General features: G+C 47.5%; 1 protein-coding gene across 7 annotated transcripts in view; it reads right to left on the bottom strand.

Moving 5' to 3' along the window:
* Nucleotides 1-10,912: 10,912 nt before the first annotated feature.
* DNMT3A (DNA methyltransferase 3 alpha) overlaps nt 10,913-19,058 on the bottom strand; it is a 160,789-nt gene continuing 152,643 nt past the window's right edge. For 4 of the 7 annotated variants that reach the window (XM_042447177.1, XM_042447178.1, XM_042447175.1 and 1 more), the window contains 4 exons: nt 16,028-16,176; nt 14,179-14,264; nt 13,187-13,256; nt 10,913-11,783 (listed from right to left, as the gene is read on the bottom strand). In XM_042447177.1, the coding sequence (XP_042303111.1) occupies nt 11,256-11,783; nt 13,187-13,256; nt 14,179-14,264; nt 16,028-16,176 (833 nt within the window). In that variant the 3' untranslated portion in view covers nt 10,913-11,255. Of the gene's footprint in view, nt 11,784-12,706; nt 12,826-13,186; nt 13,257-14,178; nt 14,265-16,022; nt 16,177-19,058 lie in introns of those variants that run through there. The other 3 variants (XM_042447180.1, XM_042447179.1, XR_006101619.1) reach the window with 2 other exon arrangements.

Genomic DNA, 19,058 nt, shown 5'->3' on the forward strand with positions numbered 1-19,058 from the left:
TCTATCTTGACACTTTAGGATTTTGTCTCGTTCTTTCATTATTAGGAAGCAGCGATGCCTCCACAAAAGGCGAAAGGCCTTCCAAGGATCCTCCCCAGATCTCTTTCCTGTTCTTCTGAAGGCAGAGGAAGATGTCAGGCCAAAGGCTTTCACGGCTGGCATCCATAGTTTTTTGTGTGGGTTTTGGGGGCCAAGTGGCTGTGTCTGGAAGAATTTATTCCCGACGTTTCGCCTGCATTTCTCTGAAGGAGCCAAAGCCACAGATGCAGGCGAGACGTCAGGAATAAATTCTTCCAGAACACGGCCCCCAAAACCCACCAAAGGACTACAGAGAAAGGCCTTTATGGCCAGAGAGGCCTCCTGTCCCTTTTCTGGTTGCTCTAGAAAAGTCTTGCAGCGTGGATTGTTGTACTTCCCCCCTCATTTAAAAAAAATGTTTTTGACACCTTTGTTGTTGTTGTTGTTGTTGTTGTTGTGTGTCTTCAAGCCCTTGATGCCTCATGGCAACCCTAAGGTGAACTTATTGTGGGGTTTTCCTGGCAAGAGTTGTTCAGAAGAGGTTTGCCATGACCCTCCTCTGAGGCCGAGAGCGTGTGATTCCTTGCCCAAAGTTGAGTCCAACACTCAAACTATTGTGCCATAATTTGTTGTGTGCCTTCGCTTTTTCTGACTTATGGCAACGCTAGCACTGGGTTTTCTTGGCAAGTTCCTTCAGAGGGTTATCACAGAATGACAGAGTTGGAAGAGACCTCAAGGGCCATCAAGTCCAACCCGCTGCCATGCAGGAATGCCACCTTAGTGTGACTTGCTCAGGGTCACCCCGAGGTTTTACATGGCTGAGCCAGGATTCGAACCCTGGTCTCCAGAGTCTCAAACCAGGCTGGCTCTCACTTTGACACTTCTAAACAATTTTTGACATGAGTTGCTTAATCTCTTTCAAATGACTTTTCATCATTTATTTCTTAATAGCTGTGTTCTGTTTGCATCGATCTTCGCACTGTCAGCCGCTGTGGAAAATGGAGGGACAGAAAGGGAACAGGTAACTAGTCTCTGAGGGAGATTAAGGCAAGGAAGAGCTGGCAGGTTCATCAAGACAGGCAGCTGAGTCAGCCAATGGGAAGAGACCCTGAGAGAAGGGAGCCAATCAGGAAGAAGGCTTCCTAAGGCCTGGTCTCCGTGCCCTGAGAAGGTGGCGAGGCTAAGGGCATATGTTGTTACGCACAGTGCTACTGAGCGTTTGTGAGGGAAGATAATCACACCATCCCCCCCCCAATAATTGTTGGGATTTGGGGGGGTTTCGTGCTGTTTGAAGTGGAGGCAAAATGTGGCGCCACTCCAACATTTCTGAATTTTTTCTTAAAAACAGCCTCCATTGAAAAAACCCTCAAATATAGGGCTCTCTCTCTCTCTTTTAATATGTATAGGATATGAAAACAGCTGTATTTTATTATTTTTAATAATAATAATAATAATAATAATAATGAATTAAACTAAACTGAAGAAACCTGCCAAGGCACACAAAAATGGGGAAAAGAGAATCTGGAAATCCCTCTTGTCATGTATATATCCATGTGTGAATAGTAGAAGTCTCAAATCTGAAATGTCATCCTCTCACAAGACTCTGTGTGTGTGTGTGTGTGTGTGTGTGTGTACAGTATACAGGTTTTCATGATAGTCTTGTGAAGGGATAAAATGACGTATTTGAGACTTCCAGTGTGTGTATATATAAATTCAGGTTCATGATTGTCATACACACATCATATACTTGTGAGTGTGTTCCAACTATGATTCTATGACAGTCTTGTGAGAGAATAAAAGTTACCTATTTGAGACTTCCAATCTTCCCACATGAAGTCATAGCTCTTTAAAACCTGCTATATATACATATCTTGGCATTTAATTTCCAACCCACCCCCATTTCTCAAAATAAGTTTTAATTGCTGTTTGTTAATTGTTGTCCCCTGCCTAGATCTATGGGGAGAGGTGGGTAAGAAGTAACCACAGCAGCAGCAGCAACAACAGCAACAACAGCAGCAGCAGCAGCAGCATATCCAGGGAACACAGGCTGTCTCAATTAAAGGCGAAACAGCCCAATTGGATCAGAAAAGGCTGAGGACTCATTTGGCCCCTTGTGTTTGCCTCAGTTTAAAGGTCCTGAAAGTTTAAAGTTTAGAGCTCCGCTCGGCCACCTCCCTGCCCCAATTTAGAAGGGATTTAAAAACCTTCCTATTCCACGCTGCATTCCCCGATTAAAGTCCCAATAGGCCTCCCTTCCTCTTCATGGGCAAGAAGACTGGCTAACGGGGTTTTTATTCTGTTTTTTATTATATTTATGTTTAATTTTTGATGTAGATTTTGTGTATTGTACTGTTTTTATCGTGTTGTTAACCGCCCTGATCTTTGGAAGGGCGGTATAAAAATAAAAATTTAATTAATTAAAAACAAGCACCTGACTGCGAAACTTGACTCTAGCATCATGGAGCCCACAGATCCAGTTGCTGACACTCCAAATGTGGCCAATGCCATTCATAGAATCATAGAGTTTTTAAGAGACCCCATGAAGGGCCCTGATCCAGTCCAACCCCCTTCTTCTGCCATGCAGGAACTCGCAGTCAAAGCATCCCCATTGACAGATGGCCATCCAGCCTCTGTTTAAAGACCTCCAAGGAGGGAGACTTCACCACAATCTCTGAGGAAGGAGTGTGTTCCTCTGTGGAACAACCCTTACTGTCACGACGTTCCTCCTAATGTTGAGGTGGAATCTCTTTTCCTGGAGCTTGCATCCATTGTTGTGTGTTCTAGTCTCCAGAGCAGCAGAAAACAAGCTTGCTCCTTCCTTAATATGGCATCCCTTTAAGTATTTAAACAGGACTATCATATCACCTCTTAACCGTCTCTTCTCCAGGCTAAACATCCCCAGCTCTCTAAGTCTCTCCTCAGAGGGCTTCATGGCTTCCAAACCCTTCACCATTTTGGTGGCCTTCCTCTGGACACAATCCAGTTTCTCAACATCCTGTTTGAATTGTTATGCCTAGAACTGGACACAGGATTATTGCAAATGAGGCCTGACCAAAGCAGATTAGAATGGCACTATTACGTCCCTTGATCTAGATGCTATGCCTCTATTGATGCAGCCTAGAATCACATTTTCATATTGCATTATTGGTTTATTGTGTGGTGTGCAAGGTCCTACATCAAATTCAAAGAGAATCATACACACACACACATCCTCCTCCACCTTCTGAAGCTGCCTTGTATCCCATCCTGAGAGAAAGATGGGATATAAACCAAATCAATCAATCAATCCATCAATGAGGATTGGGTTCCATGGCCGAGCACCACTCATCTCCAATTTATGTTTAACGAAAACCTTCCTTTCTCTTAATTTGAACCCAATGATTCAGGTTCCGTCCCTCAAACTAGCAGATGCGAATTACAGCATAGCAGGTTGCCATAAAGCTACTCATTGCACACAGGGGCAGAAAAGTTCAGAAACACACAAAGGTGTGTGTGTACCTTGTCAGGTGCCACTTGCTTCACTCTCTCACATGCACCATCCATCACATCACTATCCACACTGGATTCCACTTAATCCAGGATTTTCTAATCTGCAACACTAATGGTAGAACTGGGATTTGTTGCAGAGGGTTGCTTTTAGGTGGGGGTTAGTTCCGTCTTGAAGGATATCCTGAGTACCGTAATAAATCATAGGTACAGGCTGAGTCTCCCTTATCCAAAATCCTTAGAACCCAAGGTGTTTTGGGTCCCCCCCCCCCACATTTTGGAATACCTGTATTTGCCTTGTTATACGGTGGGGTTTGGTTCCACGATCCCCCATCCGTGGATAACAAAACAAGTCCCATTAAATAGAATGCCACAGCAAAATGGTGTCCCTTATAAAAAATGGAAAACCAAGGTTTGATATTTGAAATTTATACTTGTTTGGAACATTTTCAAACTGTGGAGGCTTGAATCCCTGTAGAAGGAGGGCCGACTGTAATGAGCGATCATGGAGATGGGACCCAAGTCTAAATACAAAGTTCATGTATGTTTCACATACGCTCCGTAGACAGAGACTGAGGGTAATGACACAATATTTTAAAACAATGTTGTGCATGAAACAAAGCTTGTGCCCACTGGACCATCAGAAAGAAAGTCATCCCTAGCTCAGCCACCCATGAAGAATTTGGGGGTTTGGAGTATTTTCGATTCCTGGATAAGGGAGACTCAGGCGCGTTACAGACATGCTGAAGGGGCATACTAGGGTTAGAAAGGGGCATGTTAGGGTTGAGAAGGGGTGTCCCTTCCATACAAAATGGCGGCACCCGTCCACATGGGGGCCACCATTTTGATGTCGCAGACGCATAGCGCCTTGTGGCGCCACTCCAGGGCCCAGAAAGAAGCGCCATTTCAGCACTTCTTTCTTGCTGTGCCAGGGAGCTGCACGGTTTGGCCGCTGTGATTCCCGGACATAGCAACCGGCGGCAGCGGCAGAGTGCCCTTCTTGGGCGCTCTGTAACGCACCAATATCTTTATACAGCTATACTTGGGGACTGCTCTAAGAGCTCTCCAGGGTCCTGGCTTTAGCTGACTCAGAATCTGGGATCTGCTATGATTATTATGCCAATGTAAAGTGGTCAGAGTAGAAGCGATTTGTTAAATATATATATATATATAGCAATAGCAAGTACATTTCTATACTGCCTATCAGTGCAGTTACGCACTCCCACATATATAGCTGTGTGTGTCTGTGTCCAGGTCACCTGTTGACTTATGGCAACCCCATGAATTTCAGATGGTTTTCTTAGTCAAGGAAAACTCACAGTGATTACATTACGTTATTGCAATGTAAACTTCTTTGATGTGACTAATCCCTTCTCTTGCTTTTATAATTATGGGGTTGTGGCCTAGCTCTATGTTGGGACATTAATATCACATAGTTCAACTGCTGGATTATGCTGCTGCCTCAGACTCTTCTAGGTGTTGAAGTGACCACAAGGATAGGAGGGGTGTGTGTTTGTTACCACAGGCTAGCAGCTTGTGATAGTCAGATTTGTATAAAGTAATTAAAAGATAAAGAGATACTTCTGAGAAACAATGAAGGCAAGAGTTACTTTGTAGCAATTGCATCTATAATGGTACACATTTGTGGTGTGTACTTGGAACTAGAATGCTACTTAGTTAGTTTTCAAGTTAATGCCAAGCTTTAAAGCCTTAATCAGGTTTATTTTAACTTGATTTACTGACCTGATGATCTACTGCAACTTGAATGCTGGAACTGAAATTAGCTGGATGTATAGACATATATAATTGATTGCTATTATTTATTCTGAGCCCTTGGAGATAACTGTAGCAGAGACATTGCCCTTCTGCCCCTTTTCATTAAGGCACATTGCTATGAACTGTTTCATCAAAAAGATGCCACACATCCAGAAACAGGTGAAAGGAACTCAGAGGTCAGACACCCAGTTATGAGAAACCAGATAGTTATGTGATGGGTAGCTGACAGCATTGTAACTTGGCTGCTTGGTGCCCAGATAGCAGGCGTCACACAATACGTATATTGGCAAATCTATTGGACTGCTTTCTTTGTTCACAGACAAAGCTTGTATGCATACTTCAACCACTATAATATCCAGATCAGATGACACCAGTACTGCTGCAATAAAACACAATCCTAACATAGTCAAAACAATAAAAAGCCTAAAAGTAGCCCTCAGTATTACTCATCTGCAGTTAAAACCATTTAAAAGCCCAATGAAATAAAAATATTTAGACTGTTTGCTGTAAAAAAATAAAGTCAACAAGGGAGACTGAGCTTGCCCAGTCTCTCTTGGGAGAATGTTCCACAGCATGGGGCAACTTCACACCATACAAGAGTAGCATTATTATTCCATTTCTGACTGCCATGGTGGTTCCAACCAATGAAATCCTGGGATTTGAAGGCCCATTCCGCACGGGCCTTTGCGCCGCCCCCGTCACATCCTAGGGGTTGGCCGAGGACCTAGCGTCCATACCGGCCTCACCCCTAGCACGTGATAGGGGCGTAAAAATGGCGGCGTCCCAAACACACGGGCACGGCCATTTTTAGGTGCCAGATGCTTAGCGTCCGCACGTCCCTTGCCTTGTGACATCACGAGTGCGCCATTTGCGCACTCGTGCATCGCAAGCATGGTGCAAAAAGAAGCCGTTTTGCGGCTTCTTTTTCCGCCGCCAGGAAGCCTCCCCATTTGGAGGCTGCAGCTTCCTGGTGGCAGAAATGGAGGCAGCAGCAAACCTGTTCTGTATGTAAAGCGCCTCTGCCTTATTCTGCTTCTGTTTGAAGCAGCTCTGGAGAGGAAAAATAATGTTGCAATAATTATGAAAATGAATGCATGGATTGTCTGCTGGTAGAACCAATTTCAGTTTGACCCTTTATTCCCAGATTTGTAAAGATCAGGTCTGAAAAGCAGATCAAATCTCACATTAAAATACCCACCTCCAAAATGAATACTGTACAGTCTGCCCTTTGTATCTGTTCCAGAACTCCTGCCCCACAGATAAGGAAATACATGGGACCCTCAAGTCCCATTGGTTTCAATGGCAACCTTAAATCCGTGGATGGCAAGCCTGCAGATACTGAGGGCCTTCTGTACTCTTTTGTGCTCAACTGAAAAATGGGGAAAAATTGTACTGCTTTAACTGCAATCCTGGAATAGCGCACATTATACCAAGCGGATGCTTTCTGGACTAAGTCCAAAGTGACTTCTAGTGTCAAGAGAGATCTTGTAGGACCTTTGAGACTAACTGATAGAAAGGAAGTAGACAGCATGAGCTTTCGTATACTTCAATCTACATCCTCAGATGCATTGGGTGGAGTGGATGCCAGGCACAGACCTATAGATGCCTTTGGCATGTGAGGATGTCCATTCAAATTACAAAGATGGAGTTGCAGGTCCAATTTTAACAATGGTTGTTAGACCACTTTCCACGTATTTGTGCACTGACAACCATAGTTAAAATTGGACCTGCAACTTCATACACAAAGGATTTGTAATTTGAATGGACATCCTCACATGCCAATGGCGCGCACACACACACACACACACATGTATGTATGTCTGTGCCTGGCTTCTACTCCACCAAATGCACCTGAGGAAGCCAAGGAAAGCTCACACTGCCAACTTCTTTCTTTCAGATAGTCTCAAAGGTGCTACAAGATCTCTCTAGATACTGATTCTACAGACTAACACAGCTGTATCTTTGAATTCTAGGGCATAGCGTCTCCTACCGGTGATCTCTGAAAATAGTACTTGAAACAGCAAGTGGAAAAGAAGTGGTTTCCACTTAAACAGTGTGTCTGAATCCCTTTCCCCTTCTCTGAGAGCATGAACGTCTCTGCTAGGATGCAACTGTGGCAGAGCTTATTTCCCAGTGTTTAGTGCCATTTCCCCGAGAGAGAAAGCCAGGTGTGGCAGCGGGTGAGCTTCCCCTCCGTCTTGCTGAGCGTTCCCCGCCCCAAGTGACTGCACCCCCCAGCAGCGCAAGAGGGGCACAAAAAGCACATGACGTCCGAGAGTCTCCTTTTTCTTTTCTTTTTGCACAAAACAGAACATTTATTCAAGTGTTCTCCAGCACAAAGTACATCAGCAAGGAGCCTTCCTTATTTGAGTGTTCTGGGCACAAAAGAAAGATGCAAAGGATGGGATGGAGGCGGAACGGACAGACTTTCTAACATCTGCTGCACCATTGACCTTTTTAATTAGTTTATAAAACAGCTATGTCACGAGCAATACTTACATAGAGATACAACAGAGCCTGCCCTCGGATCGGAGGGGGAGGCAAGGGCCCGTCCCCTTCCCCAGCCCTGGCAGAGCAGAACCATACTCTGAAATGTACATTATTTATTTTTCAATAAATATAGAAGCAACCCTAAAAAATAAAAATAATAATAATAATAAAAGCGGCAGAAAGGATGGGGGCACCCCCAAATCATCCTGGAAAAGAAAAAGAAAAGCAAGGCGAGTGGGTCGGATGGACCTGGGGAGAAGGAGGGAGGGGAGGAACGGAGGAAAAGCAAGGAAGGAAGGAAGGATGTTGTGGGTGGAGGTGCGTGGAATGTCGGGCGGCAGGCAGCTGGAGGAGGACAGGGAGACGGGACAGAGCTCTTCCCAGGGTCTCGACAGATTACTCTTCAGCATGAATACATGATTTCCCACAAACAGTAAAGCGTCTCAGCTACTTCAATGACTAGGCTAAAACACATGAAATCTTTCCTTTAGGTTTCAAGTACAAAGTTAAAATGCCTTTTTTTTAATAATAATATATAAGAGTAAAATAATAGAGCTCTTTTAAACTCCACTACAAGAAAACAAAAACAGTCATTGTCCAGACAGCAGACTTTTAAGTTAACAATAGAGATCTGTAATAAAACGGTTTAGCACCTTGGTTGTCACCTCCTCCCTCTGCAGATGCCAAAGGAATTCAGGCAATTTGGGGGGATCTGTGGGGAGGGGGTGTCTGTGGGGAGGGGGCCCTGGTTGCTTTGCTTTTTCAGTCTAGGGCTGTGCAACCTGACAAGAGGGGCTCTGAGTCAAGTCTGTTTGGAGAGTCCATCTCCCCTTTTTCCTGGAGGGAAATGGGGGGGGGGGGGATATTCTGTGGCAGACAGCAAGACAGGCCCAAGACAACGACAAGACAAAAAGGACAGAAGGCTTTCCCAAGACACCACTTCCAGTTTGGGCAAAGGGCAACTGGGGGGCTGGAGGGGAGGGAGAGGGCCCTGCTCTAGAGGACCCTAAGAAGTCCGTCTATGTTGAGGAAGAGGGCCAACTGGAGAGATGGAGGGCAAATCCAGGCCTGTAACTGGGGGATGAAGTGGCCAAGCCCATGGCTAAACCAAAACTCTCTGAAAAGGTGGCTCTGGAGAAGGTAAAGGTGGACTCACTCCACCCCATATGCTTCTCCAAAGTATACATCTTTGTTTTTTTTTAAAGGGGGGGGGGGGTTAACTGCTGGCTCCCCCCCCCCCACACCTCCCCATACCAGGCCTTTGGCAAGGTGTTTGGAAGCCTCCTTTCCTTCAGCCAGCCCCATGGCTCAGCCTGCCCTGGGCGCAAAGCCCACAAGGGCAGATCCTGGTCGCAACAGGTCTCAGGATCCAGGTTTCCCACTTAGCACCAGGGAAACCAGGCTCAAAGAGGCCCAGGGCCAGAGGGACGTTCTCCTCCCTACAACCACCCCCTCTGGGGCAAGGGGGGGGGGAGTGGGCTGGAAATCGTGCAAAATGGAAGGGGAAGTTATTACCTGGACAGAGAGACCATTGCTGGCCCAATGCCCACAGCTGTATGTGTGTTTGGGGGGGGGGGCAGATGTTTGACGCAAAATGGAGCGCAAAGGAGATTGCCTGCCACAGACGCACATGGGGGGGCATGCATATGGATGCCTTGCCCAACTGCCCCATCCAGAGTGCTTCTCCCCATCCCTTCCCCACTGGACCCTGAGTAAGACCCCAAGACCCTTCACAGTTTGAAGGGAAGTGAGGGGAGGCGCCTGCCTACCCCCCAACTCCCTGAAAGATTAGCACCGGGAGCCTCCCTGCCCACTGCAGGTGCTTTGCCCACCAGAGGAGGGGCTATCCTGGGGGAGTGGGTGGGTGGGTGCCCCATCGTCCTGCACAGACAGCCCCCCGAGATTTGCCTCAGCATCTGGCCCAGTCCTTGCCTCCGAGAGCACCATGGACGCAGGGAAGACGGGAGCAGAGGGGAGGCACTGTCCCCCTGTGGAGGCAGAAGAGCGGCTGGGAGAGCTGCTGAGGAAAAGAGAGAACTTGTGTTGGGGGATCCCCTGCCCAACTCCCCATTAGCACCAAGGGCTTAGTCCCCAAAAATGGAAGGGAAGAGCAGACCCACATCCGCACACTGAGGAGTGACCAGAGCCCAACGGCCACCCCTCGCACCTCAAGAGACTCACAGGCAAAGGCTTATTTGTCCTATTGCCCAAAGTAAAGTGCACACAATTGCAAAGATCTCTTCCAGGAAAATGCAACCTCCTTGGACTTAGCACATGGGAAAGAGTCCAACAAGTCCCCTTTCCTCGACCCCCCACCCTTTACTATCCTCTCTTAAGTGTGTCTCTGTACTTGTGTGTGCGTGTGTTTTGGAGTGGGGGGGGCAGCACAGCCACAGTCTGATCAAGCAAAACAGGAAGCCTACAATTCACATCAGCCACAAACAGAAGGGAGAGGGGGCAGAAAGCAGGCAGCAGGAGCCGACCTTCCAAGACCCCCAGAGTGAGACCACAGAGGAATGGCATTGGGGAACTACTCCCAGTTGTGGGGCTCTTCTTCCTTCCTCTCTACCACACAGCCCCCCTCCCCTCTCAGGGGATCCTGTAGCTGAGCCTTGTAACCCAAGGGGCAAAAACGGAGAAGAAAGGGGCAGGACCATAGGCCTTGCGAGGGACGCTGCAGCCTGAGTTTGGAGATGACTGAAACGGACACTGCTGGGCCCGGCTGGTGCTGCCAGCCTCCCCATCTGCCAGCCAGGGAGGGGGCAGCAGGAGCCTAGTGGGGAGCCCCAGAGAGCGCCGACTGAGGGAGAGCACCACTGAATAATAATGTTTAGGGCCACCGCCTTTGGGAGCTCTGCAGGCCGGCCCTGCCTTGCAAGGCCCAGCCCCTGGCCTGAGGGAGGGTTGCCTTTTAGGACATAAAAGCAATTATTGCATGGTACCCCAGGCGGAGAAGGGTGCCTGTCTCTGCCACCGGCCCTTCCTCCCTCCCTCGCCACCCACCTTCCTTTGTGGGAAGGGGGCACGATCTCTCCAAAAAGCAGGGGACCCCCCTCTGGCAGGCTGGCACCCAAAGCACCACAGAAGCTGCCAATCAGCCCCACCCCTGCTGTTGTAGAAGCACCATTTTGAAAGTCAGTTGTACAGTAGTAACAGTACCTTTTATATATAGACATTTCTTTAGCATAACTCTCACATATATATAAACTGTAAACAAGAGGTAAGAGCGGCTGTAGGAGCTGGGCTTTTATCAAGGTCTTCTGTGTGGTAGGCACCCAAATACTATAGAAAACTCTGTGTTTGTGTTTGCATGTGTGTCCGGTGGGGGGGGGCATGAGGGGAACTGGGAAAGGGGCTTGGCGGGGCTTGCGGCTTTCCCAGCTTGCGCTCACCCCCAGAACGGCGCTGGTAGATGCAAAGGGGCCCCGGCGTACCCCGCTTTGTGCTCCTAAACTGAGCAGGGGCGATGTCGCCCCAAGGCCCGCTCAGCTTTGGGCTGGGCTGGGATTTCCTGTTGCAGTCGGTGGTGCCTGCGGTCGTGCCCGCAATCTGCTGGGACCCGGCCGAGGAGAGGCGGAAACCAAACTAACAGACAAACCCATCCAGAAAGAGCAGGAAATTAAAAGGTTGTGACCAACAAGAGCGGGACTGGTTGGTTTGATTGAGGGTGGTTTGAACTGGGGAGTGGATGGGTGAAGACCCGGGCAGCGGGGGCCGGCACCCACCCGCAGGGCGTCCTCTCCCTCCCTCCCTCTCGCCCACCAGCCACCTCCTCCATTCTGGGGCCACTTCGCTTCGGTTCCTGGGGGTGGTTGTGTTTGAGACTCTTCTCCCTCCTCCTCCGCTTTGCCAGTTCTATGAGTGCGCCTCTTTAAACGCAGGCAAAGTACTCCTTCAGTGGGGCGAAGAGGTGGCGGATCACAGGAACGCTCCAAGAGCGACCGAGCAGTCTCTGCCTTGCCAGGCGGCTCATGTTGGACACATCTGTGTAGTGGACGGGGAAGCCAAAGACCCTGTGGGCACAGGAAAGGGCAGGTTAATGGGCACAGGTTAGCACCGATTAACTGCAAGGACACTCTGGTTGTCTTTGGGGACAGGTGAATGGATGCAGGGGCTGACAAGTGTCACCTGGAGACCTAATGGCCAGAGTGTGTGTGTGTGTGTGTGGGATAAACAGACATAAAAACTCAAAACCACCAACTAAAATAATAAAATCAAAGAAATGGGATAAAATTCAAGCACAACCTCAAAACTCAGCAAAGGAAAAACCTCTGAAACCTATGCCAACATGCTCTAAGGGGAGGATGGGTTGGTGGTTCTGTTAACAACCTGCCCACTGATAACCAGCGTCTCTGTGGCTGGATCACACCTCTGACCCATTGGATTCCCCCAGAAATAGCAAAGGGTTTGAGGACTAAGCTGAAATAAGCAACCAAGATAGCAGGTGTGGGGTGCCCCTCACCCTAACACGCTTGCCAGCACAACAGGCAGACTTTGAGAAACACGAACAGCAAACCAGACAAAAGGGTACGGCAGTTTGTTGCCTAGCTATTGGGGACACGGCAGGGAAAGTCCTGTTGAAAAAGAACAAAAGGAGACTAAGGAGACGAGGGGCACAATTTCTTCGCTGGAAAGGGACCCGTGGGCAAAGAAAGCCATTCTGGACAAAAACAGGAAGATGGGAGAATGGAAACAATGTGGGAACTGCCACTGTAGTGACCAGAGGATGGCTGGGACCTGGGTTGTGGGGCAAGGATTGGCACCAGACCTGTGGGGAGAGGAATGGGGAGCAGGGAATCCTGGGGCAACAAAAAGCAAACGTACTGCAGGTCCTCAGACAGACATGATACGGACAGAGATGCTGGCCTGGGAGAAGTTGGGGAGGGGGGAGGCCCCCAGGAAGGAAGTGGGGCTCAGCCCTTTCCTCAGCCCCTACCTCTCCATCTCGGTGCACCACAGAATGTCTTCCTTCTCATTCATGAAGACGGGGAAGTGCTGATCCTTGCCTTGTTTGATGGAGTTGGAGCGAGTGGTGATAGTGCGGACTTTGCTGAACTGGAGCAAACACACAAACGAAAAAACCTCAGGGCGGGGGGGGGGGCTGCCAAGATGGTGGCTCTTTCCCGTGGCTCCCACCTCACTCTTTGCTTTAGGTTCCCAGTCTCCACTCTCTTTGGGGCCCTGCCCAGAGGGAGAGCCCTTCTTTCCTCAGCCAATGTGCCCAGCGACAGGAAGCCAACCCCCAACTGAACTTGGCTTCCCTGTGAGGAAGCCTGTGGGTGGCATAGGAAGTAGGAAAGGCACACACTGGACCTGTTTTGCAATCTTCTTCCCAACCACTTTCCCAAGATCCCTGCAGAATCCCTTCTTGTCTCCAAAGCCCACAGCCTTGGCATGGCTTCCATGGCACACTCACCTTGGCTATCCTGCCATGTTCCAGACACTCTTGCAGTTCCAACTTATCATTCACAGTTGAAGCCAATGGCCTGGAAGGAGAACAAGAGAGCCATGGACTGGGACCCCAGCAAATCCAATCCTTCTCCCTCCAATAAGCTCCCACTGTAAAGTCCCTGCATTCAAGACTTCTCTCTTTGCAATATTTCTTCTTTATACAGAAATGTTCAAAAGTTTGATTTTAATTACTTGAGTCTATGTATTATTATTTCAAATACCATGGCATATATGGGCAACATTGCTCAGCGCTCTCATTATGTGTTACATTTTTATCACACCTTTCCTCCAGTAAGCTCAAGACAGAGAATGTGGGCCCCTTCCTGGCTTTATCCACACAATCACCCTGTCAGGTAAGTTGGGCTGGGGAGTAGGAGTAAAGGAGTAAGAGATTTCTACAGGAGTAGGAATAACGAGTAACAAAATATATTTGTCCTGCACTAACACTCTGGGCCCAATTCACACTACATAATTATAATATTATCATTCCATTTGAACTGTTGGCAGCCTACAGGAGCCTGGCATTTGCAATTTAGGGAGGGAGATCCAGAATTCTCAGACAGCGAACAGAGAGCATTAGAGCTTTAACAAGACTAGAACCCAGATCTCCACAAGCCGATGTGAGGGTTTTGTGTAGGAATCAGCCAGCTTCCCTTTTTAAAATATCTGTAACCCAATTTCTACTACACAGAGTCCCAAAGAACAGCTTACAAACATCAACTGAAAAGCTAAAATCAACAGCAATTAGTCAATAAAACATACAATGAAACAGACATAAAACTCAAATTTGTCAAACCAAATGAAACCAAATAATAAATAAATAAATAAATAAAAATAAAACCAAAGAAATGGAATAAAATTCAAAGTAACTTCAAAACAAACAGAGCTCATCGACGGATGCCAGGTAAGTGGTAATGTTGGCAACAGCCGTGCGGCTGGACTGCACCTCTGACCCACCTGTTCATGCCAGGCAGGTTTCCCCAAAAATACCGGGCTCTGTGTGCTGCGGAGACCTCTTTGGCATCGATCATCACGGGGTTGGACTGCAGACAGGAAAGAAAGAAGGAAGGGAGGGAGGGAGGAAGGAAGGAAGAGGAAAGTCACATGGCAGGACAGGAAAATGGAGCAACTGTTTTCAATTATTTTTATTGTATGCTTTAAGATTTGTTAATGTTACTGACAGTTTAATCACATTTTAATGTCAACCTTTTATATGTCTTAACTAATACTGTATCTGTTTTAGTTTCCAAGTTGTCTCAATTCCCAGTCTTGAGGGAGAAGGATGTGATATCAACAGAGACCACAACAGTGGTGCTGAAGTTGGGGATGATGACAGTGATGCTTCCTTTCCCATCTCCCCCAGCTCTGTCTGCTGGCCTTTCCAACCCCCCTGAAACCTTTCTAAGGGCTCTCAAAGACACCCCTCTCTTTCTCGCCTATCCCAGCCTTATTTGAAGTCAGAATGGGCATTGGTGGCAATGCCAAATTCTTCCCCCTCCCCCATTTTAGGGTGCAACCGCAGTCTTGTAACATTTACACTTGGCTGAGCATCATCACCTACCCCAAATCCAATGAAGGTCATGAGATTGGGCAATGAACTACTCAGAGATTCTGTAACTGAATCTTATCCCCCTTTGGAACTGGCCCTTACTTGGGCAATAGGATGCAACACACTGTCTTCACTGAAAAACACAGAGTGGAAATCAAGGCACTGGTCCCGCTAAAGGTCCTCTGGTGGCATTGTATTGGGTTTGCCCTGGATCAACAGAGAGGTAGGTTCTGCCTTCTGGCAGGGAGAGTAGCGGGAAAGGTTAAAGGTTACTATATTCCAGGGCCTTGCCCCCCTTTGGTCAAGGGGAAGGAATCTCAGGGTGAGATCACTGCCTTGAAAAACACGTGTATTTATGTTCACCCCCACTTAATGTGTCTTAGAATCACAGAGCTGGAAGAAACTTTAAGGGCCATCCAGTCCAACCCCATTCTGCCATGTAGGAACCTATCATCAAAACACCCTGACAGAGGGCCATCCAGCCTCTGTTTAAAGACCTCCACCGCTTTGCGAAAGAGTGCGTTCCATTGTCAAACAGCTTTTACTATCAGGAAGCGCCTCCTAATGTTGAGGTGGACTCTCTTTTCCTGCAGTTTGCATCAATTGCTCCTGTTCTCTGGAGCAGCAGAAAACAAGCTTGCTCCATCCTTAATATGACATCCCTTCAAATAGTTAAACAAAGTTATTGTATCACCTCTTAACTGTCTAAAAATCCCCAGCTCCCTAAGTCACTCCTCATAGGGCATGGTTTCAAGACCCTTCACCATTTTAGTTGCCCTCCTTTGGACACACTCCAGTTTCTCAACATCCTTTTTGAATTGTGGTGCCCAGAACTGGAGACAATATTATTCCAGGTTTGGCCTGACCAAAGCAGAATAGACTGGCACTATTACTGACCTAGACGCTATACTTCTATTGATGCAGCCTAGAATCGCACTGGTCTGGTTCAACTTGGTCTTTTGAAATACTCTGTGCAACAGTGGTGGGTGCGTGACGTATCATGCTTAATGGCATCACCAGGGCCCACATCCTTTCATGTCCTGGGATAGTCTTGACCTGGCAAACCTACCATGGAGAGATGCTGCTTTTCTTCCCACTCCCTGCAGCTTCGCCTCAAACCCAGTCCATACTTATGGCAGGCCCAGACCTTCTGGCCCCAGCCCAGCCGCCTTCCCATGGCATGCAAGACAGACTCTTCTGCCCAGGAACGTTCTGAGGACTGCCTGGGGGGAAGCCCCTCACCTCACCTCACCTCACCTCTAGGAAGCGAGAGATGTCTCTTTTGTCACTGACGCCCATGGCCACCACGTTTTCAAAGAGCCAGAAGAAGGGCCGGTCATCCCCCTCCTTGGGCCGTGCCTCATGCAGAAGGCGATAGAACTCAAAGAAGAGCCGTCCAGTGCCCTCTGGGTGGGGAAAAGAAAAGGAAGAAGAGGTCAGTGCTCAAGTACTGGAGGACAGACTGTCTTGACACCCCACCAAAGAGTTTCCAGACTGCAAAACAGTTCACAAAGGGTTTTTATTTGGGGGTGCCCAATATATACAGCTTCCTTCCTTATATATGAGAGCGAATACTGCATGCAGTCATGTGTAAGTCCAGAAATTTTACTCAAAATTACACCAAAAAGCAAACATCCCCCCCAGTTGACTTATCCATGGGTCAATGTAAGTCCTGTACTTTAACTCTTACTTTAAAAAAAGAATCATCCCCTGGTGAAAGACAAGAGCATCCATTCAGCCTTTAGTGAAAGAAGCACAAACAGTTACCGTATATACTTGTCTATAAGTCGAAAAATTTATGCCCAAAAATTGATCTCAAAATCTTAGGTAGACTTATACATGTGTATATACGGTAATGCAGTTCCAAAAATGGCCGCAGGGACTCTTTGATTTGCAGGTCTTTTAGTCCAGGGAGAGTGCCCTTAAGAGAAAGGCTGCCTGCCTTCCCTCCCTGCCTGCCTCCCTGGGTCTCGGAGCTTGCCTGAGTCGCCAGTGCTCCTGCAGCTGTGGAGGCATCCCTCACTTGCTCCGTGAGAGCAAAAAAGAGACGTCCTCCTCTGGGCTCTGCAGCATGAAGCCTTGCTTGCTTGCAAGCCCAGCGCCTGGGAGAGTTCCCCAGATGGGCTGCTTCAGGAGAGGAAAGGGAGCAGAGCCACTCAAGCATCAGGAAAAGAAAATCTCCCAAGCGCTGGGAGAAAAGGGGAAGGGATCTCTGCTCATGTTTTTAAAGGGGAAGAAATGGCTAATCCTGGCTCCTCATGCTGCAGAGCCCAGAGGAGGACGTCTCTTTTTGGCTCTCATGGAGCAAACGAGGGATGCCTCCACAGCTGCAGGAGCACTGGCGACTCAGGCAAGCGCCGGGGACCCAGGGAGGCAGGCAGGGAGGGAAGGTAGGCAGCCTTTCTCTTAAGGGCACTCTCCCTGGGCAAAAGGAAGGGAGGGATGTTCATTTGCTTATTTTTCAAAGGGGGGAAAAACCTAACACTGGCCATAGCTATTTCTGGTAGAAGTCAGCTTGCCTGATTTCATCAGCATCAGGAAAAAGAAAAAGGGGAAGAGCTCTATCTCAAGTGGTTACCAAACCCTGGCCTTCTAGGGGTTTCAGACTTCAGCTCCCAGAATCCTAGGCCATTAGCTAAGAAGGCTGAGGCTTCTGGGAGTTGAAGTCCAAAAAACCTGGAGGAGCAAAGTTTGGGAACCACTAGCTGCTCTGTTCTTAAAGGGGCAGAAACTTAAGACTTGCTGGAGAGCCCCAACTGAAATGGTGGGGGGAAAGAAGCCTCTCTTTAATTCTTTCCTCTCCAAAATATACAAAGGAGCAAAAAAATCTGAATCTCCCTCTTTGGAGGTCTTTAAACAGAGGCTGGATGGCCATCTGTCAATGGGGATGCTTTGATTTGGATCTCCTGCATGGCAGAATGGGGTTGGACTGTATGGCCCTTGGGGTCTCTTCCAACTCTATGATTCTATGAACACTTTGAGTTAGAGAGCCCCAAGGGAGAAGCATGGGAGAGGGAGCACTGGGGATGGCAGCAGAGATGGCTTTTTGGAGCTTGCCCTCACAGAACACCAAAGGCAAGCAGAGCAGCAGGGAAGTCTCGGGGGCAGCAGCCACTCAAAGGAGCACCAAGAGGCAAGTGGAGCAGAGGGACTGTGACTGCACCCTCGACTTATCCACGGGTCATATCAAGATCCATAATATTGGCCTTCAAACCCCACCTCGACTTATACATGAGGTCGACTTATACACGAGTATATACGGTATGCTTGCTGAAAGTTTGTAGGTTCTTTGGCATTGTTTTCCTCTCCTTTAGATGTATTGTTACGTACCCCTAAGTTTTACCCAACTTATCCACGGGTCATATCAAAATCCGTAATTTGGACCCCCAAAACTGTGCTTGACTATACATACTATATATATATATATATATATATATATATGGTAGTCATAATAAAAACAATAACAGCAACAGTAATACTGGGAAAATATCTATTTTCAATATATTTGTGAAGAAATATGGGCTTTGTTAGCTTAATGTATTTAGCTGGTGATCTTTGAGACTGGTAACGGTAGTGAAGCTCTTTCAACCCTTACCTTAAGCACCACATGTTCTTAACAAAGGGATGTGTATTAGTCCTAGTTGTGCTCAAGGGCCCTCCAGGAGTCTTTGCCCTTCAGTTTGCTCTCTAACAGTACTTCTCAAACTCTGGTCGTCCAGATGTTTTGGATTTCGACTTCTAGAAATCCAGCCAACAAGGCTAATGGTCAGAAATTCTGGAAGTTGGAATTCCCAAATCTCTGGAAGATCAGTTTGAGAAACACTGCTCTAGTCTTCCTTATGTCTACAAAGCTGCTTTCTGGAGCATAAAACTACAGTCAGCGCTCTACATTTGTGGCTTTGACTTTTGTGGCTTTATTTGTGGATTTGATTAAGATGTTTTCTCTGGGAATCTCTAAGTCCTCCAGAGAAATTCTGCTGGAAGATGACCATAGAGTAGTGCTGGAGGACTACTCTATGGCTAGAGTATACATTTCACTAGGCACTTGTAGGTACTCCAGCATTATTCTATGGGCAACATCTGGTGGATGTTGACCACAGAGTAGTGCTGGAGGATCTAGAGATTTCTAGACAAGTGTTCTCTTAGGTAAAAAAGGTAGTAGATTTTTTATTTGTGGATTTCCCACCTTCATGGGGGTCCTGTGCTCCTAACCCCAGGTAAAATGTAGGGTTTATTTTAACTCCAAGATTATATATATATATATATATATATATATATATATATATAT

Source organism: Sceloporus undulatus, chromosome 1 (genome assembly GCF_019175285.1).
Source record: "Sceloporus undulatus isolate JIND9_A2432 ecotype Alabama chromosome 1, SceUnd_v1.1, whole genome shotgun sequence".
NCBI classification, from domain to species: domain Eukaryota; kingdom Metazoa; phylum Chordata; class Lepidosauria; order Squamata; family Phrynosomatidae; genus Sceloporus; species Sceloporus undulatus.